The sequence below is a fragment of the Glycine max genome, chromosome 4 (assembly GCF_000004515.6).
Source record: "Glycine max cultivar Williams 82 chromosome 4, Glycine_max_v4.0, whole genome shotgun sequence".
NCBI lineage: Eukaryota > Viridiplantae > Streptophyta > Magnoliopsida > Fabales > Fabaceae > Glycine > Glycine max.
This window is the reverse complement of record NC_016091.4, coordinates 38,228,691-38,231,734: the sequence shown is the minus strand read 5'-3', so window position 1 is coordinate 38,231,734 and position 3,044 is coordinate 38,228,691. Positions and strand designations below refer to the sequence as shown.

General features: G+C 44.1%; 1 protein-coding gene across 1 annotated transcript; it reads right to left on the bottom strand.

Annotated features, from left to right (window-relative positions):
* Positions 1 to 751: 751 nt before the first annotated feature.
* Positions 752 to 1,558, bottom strand: LOC102660950 (uncharacterized). Its single transcript, XM_006579190.1, has 2 exons — positions 1,465 to 1,558; positions 752 to 1,356 (listed from the first exon to the last, which is right to left on the bottom strand). The coding sequence occupies exons 1-2, from the start codon at positions 1,556 to 1,558 to the stop codon at positions 752 to 754; spliced, it is 699 nt and encodes a 232-aa protein (XP_006579253.1).
* Between the last annotated feature and the right edge of the window lie 1,486 nt (positions 1,559 to 3,044).

The window sequence follows — 3,044 nt, the reverse complement described above, 5'->3', positions numbered from 1 at the left end:
TAATATAGTCGCCCATGGCTCATGGCAGCTAATCTCTTACCCTCGATAAGATTTAATTGATCAAAGCATGCTTAGGCCTACTCTGCTTCTTCCAATCCTGACTCTGCTAGGATTCTTAAAGAAGGAATTTCTACCTCAAATGGGAGCACAACTTCCATCCCGTGCACCAAAGAAAATGGGGTTGCCCCAGTAGATGTGCGCACAAAAGTCTGATAACCATGCAATGCGAAGGGGAGCATATCGTGCCAATCCTTGTATGATACGGTCATTTTCTGAACGATCTTCTTGATGTTCTTATTGGCAGCCTCAACTGCCTCATTCATCTTGGGCCTATAAGGCGTGGAATTATGGTGTTGAATTTTGAAGTCCTCACATATTTCCTTCATCATCTTGCTATTTAAATTGGTGGCATTATCGGTGATGATCTTACTGGGTAACCCATATCTGCAAATTATTTCCTTCTTAATGAATCTAATCACCATATTTCTAGTCATGCTAGCATATGAAGCTACTTCCACCCATTTGGTGAAGTAATCAATGGCGACTAAGATGAAGCGATGCCCGTTTGAAGCCTTGGGTTCAATGGCCCCAATCACGTCTATGCCCCACATTGAGATTGGCCACGGTGCCGCCAAGACATTCAATGGTTTAGGTGGAGCATTAACATTATCAACGAAGGTCTGGCATTTATGGCATTTCCTCACATGAACGCAATAATTGTTCTTCATAGTGAGCCAGTAATACCCCGCCCTCAGAATATTTTGGGCCATGACATGTCCATTGGCATGTGTCCAAAGGATCCCTCATGCACCTCCACTAGCATTTGTTTGGCCTCTTTTGCATCCACAAATTGAAGTAACACCATGTCATGGTTTCTTTTGTACAAGATATCCCCACTGAGGAAGAAACCGGCTGCCAACCTTCGTAACATCCTCTTGTCATTGTCAAAGGCATCAGGCGGGTATTCCTTGTCTTCAATGTATCGTTTGATATCGAAGTACCAAGGCTTACCATCCCCCTCTTCTTCTATCAAACAACAGTGTGCAGGCTTGACACGACATCTGAATTTGATGTTCAACAAATCTTCGTGTGGGCTCACTTTGAACATGGATGCTAGAGTGGCAAGGGCGTCAACCATCTGATTTTCCTCTCTAGGAATGTGATGAAATGATATGTCATCAAAGAGTTCCATCAATTTCCTGATGTAAGCCTGGTAAGGCACCAATTTGTGGTCTTTGGTCTCCCATTCACCTTTCAACTGATGAATTACCAATGCCAAGTCCCCATATACCTTGAGTAACTTGACCCTAAAGTTGATCGCTACTCGGATCCCAAGGGCACATGCCTCGTACTCCGCTATATTGTTTGTGCAATCGAAACACAACCTAGCTGTGAAAGGTATGTATTACTTGTCTGGGGAAACCAATACTGCCCCAATCTCATGGCCTAGTGCATTAGACGCACCATCAAACCACATAATCCACTTATCTTTGTCCTCATCTTCAACCTCCTCTTCAAACAAAGCCATAATATCCTCATCAGGAAATTCTGGATGCATAGGCTGACAATCGCTTATGGGTTGTTAGGCTCGATAATCTGCCAAGGTGCTTCCCTTTATCGCCTTCTCAGTGACGTAGACAATATCAAATTCAGATAACAGAACCTACCACTGAGCTATCCTCCTAGTGAGAGCGGGCTTTTCGAAGATGTACTTGATGGGATCCATTTTGGATACCAACCAAGTAGTGTAACTCAGAATATACTACCTCAAACGATGAGCTGCCCATGCCAAGGCACAACACATCTTTTCTAGTAATGAGTAGTTCATCTCGCATGCTGTGAACTTCTTGCTCAAGTAGTAGATGGCCCGTTCCCTTTTTCCGGATTCATCGTGTTGTCCCAGCACACACCCCATCAATTCATCTAATACTGTCATGTATAGGATAAGGGGTATTCTGGGCACTGGTGGCACGAGCACAGGAGGATTCATCAAACACCGTTTAATCCTTTCAAATGCTACTTGAAAATCATCGTCCCATTGGACCGACTGATTTTTATGCAACAATTTGAAAAAAGGCTTGCAAGTGGCGGTTAACTATGATATGAATCTCACTATGTAGTTCAACCTTCCCAAGAAACCTTAGACCTGCTTCTCGGTACGTGGCTCGGGCATTTCAAGGATTGCTTTTACCTTGTCTGGATCCACCTCTATTCCTTTTTGGCTAATGACAAAGCCGAGAAATTTTTTGGATTTCACCCCGAACGTGCACTTTGCGGGATTCAGCCTTAACCTCTATTTACACAGTTGCTCGAACAACTTCTGCAAATTGACTAAGTGTTCCTTCTCCATCCTTGACTTGGCGATCATGTCATCCACGTAGACCTCGATTTCTTTATGCATCATGTCTTGGAATAATGCCATCATGGCTCGCTGGTACATTGCCCAAGCATTCTTCAGCCCAAATGACATCACCTTGTAGTAGAAGGTTCCCTATAGAGTGATGAAGGTTGTCTTCTCCATATCCTCTAGTGCCATCTTTATGTGATTGTAACCTGAAAACCCATCCATGAAAGAGAATAAGGCAAAACTGGCTGTGTTATCTACGAGAACATTGATGTGCGGTAAAGGAAAGTTATCCTTTGGGCTAGCTTGGTTTAGATCCCGATAGTCCATGCACATTCGCATCTTCCCATCCTTTTTAGGGACCAGCACGATATTGGCGACCCATTCTGGGTACCGAGCAACGGCCAAGAAATCGGCATCAAATTGCTTCTTCACTTCCTGCTTTATATTTAGGGACATCTCGGGCTTCATCCTTCTCAATTTTTGCTTTATCGAGGAGCACTTGGGATTCAGAGGTAGCTTGTGCTACCCGATATCCGAGTTCAAACCAGGCATATCCTGCTAAGACCAAGCGAAGATGTCTTGGTAGTCTCGCAACAAAGTCACTAACTCATCTCGGACGTTCGCGGACATACAAGTGTGGACCTTGACCTCTTTTCTCTCTCCGCCAATGCCTAGGTTCACAACCTCTATCTCCTCT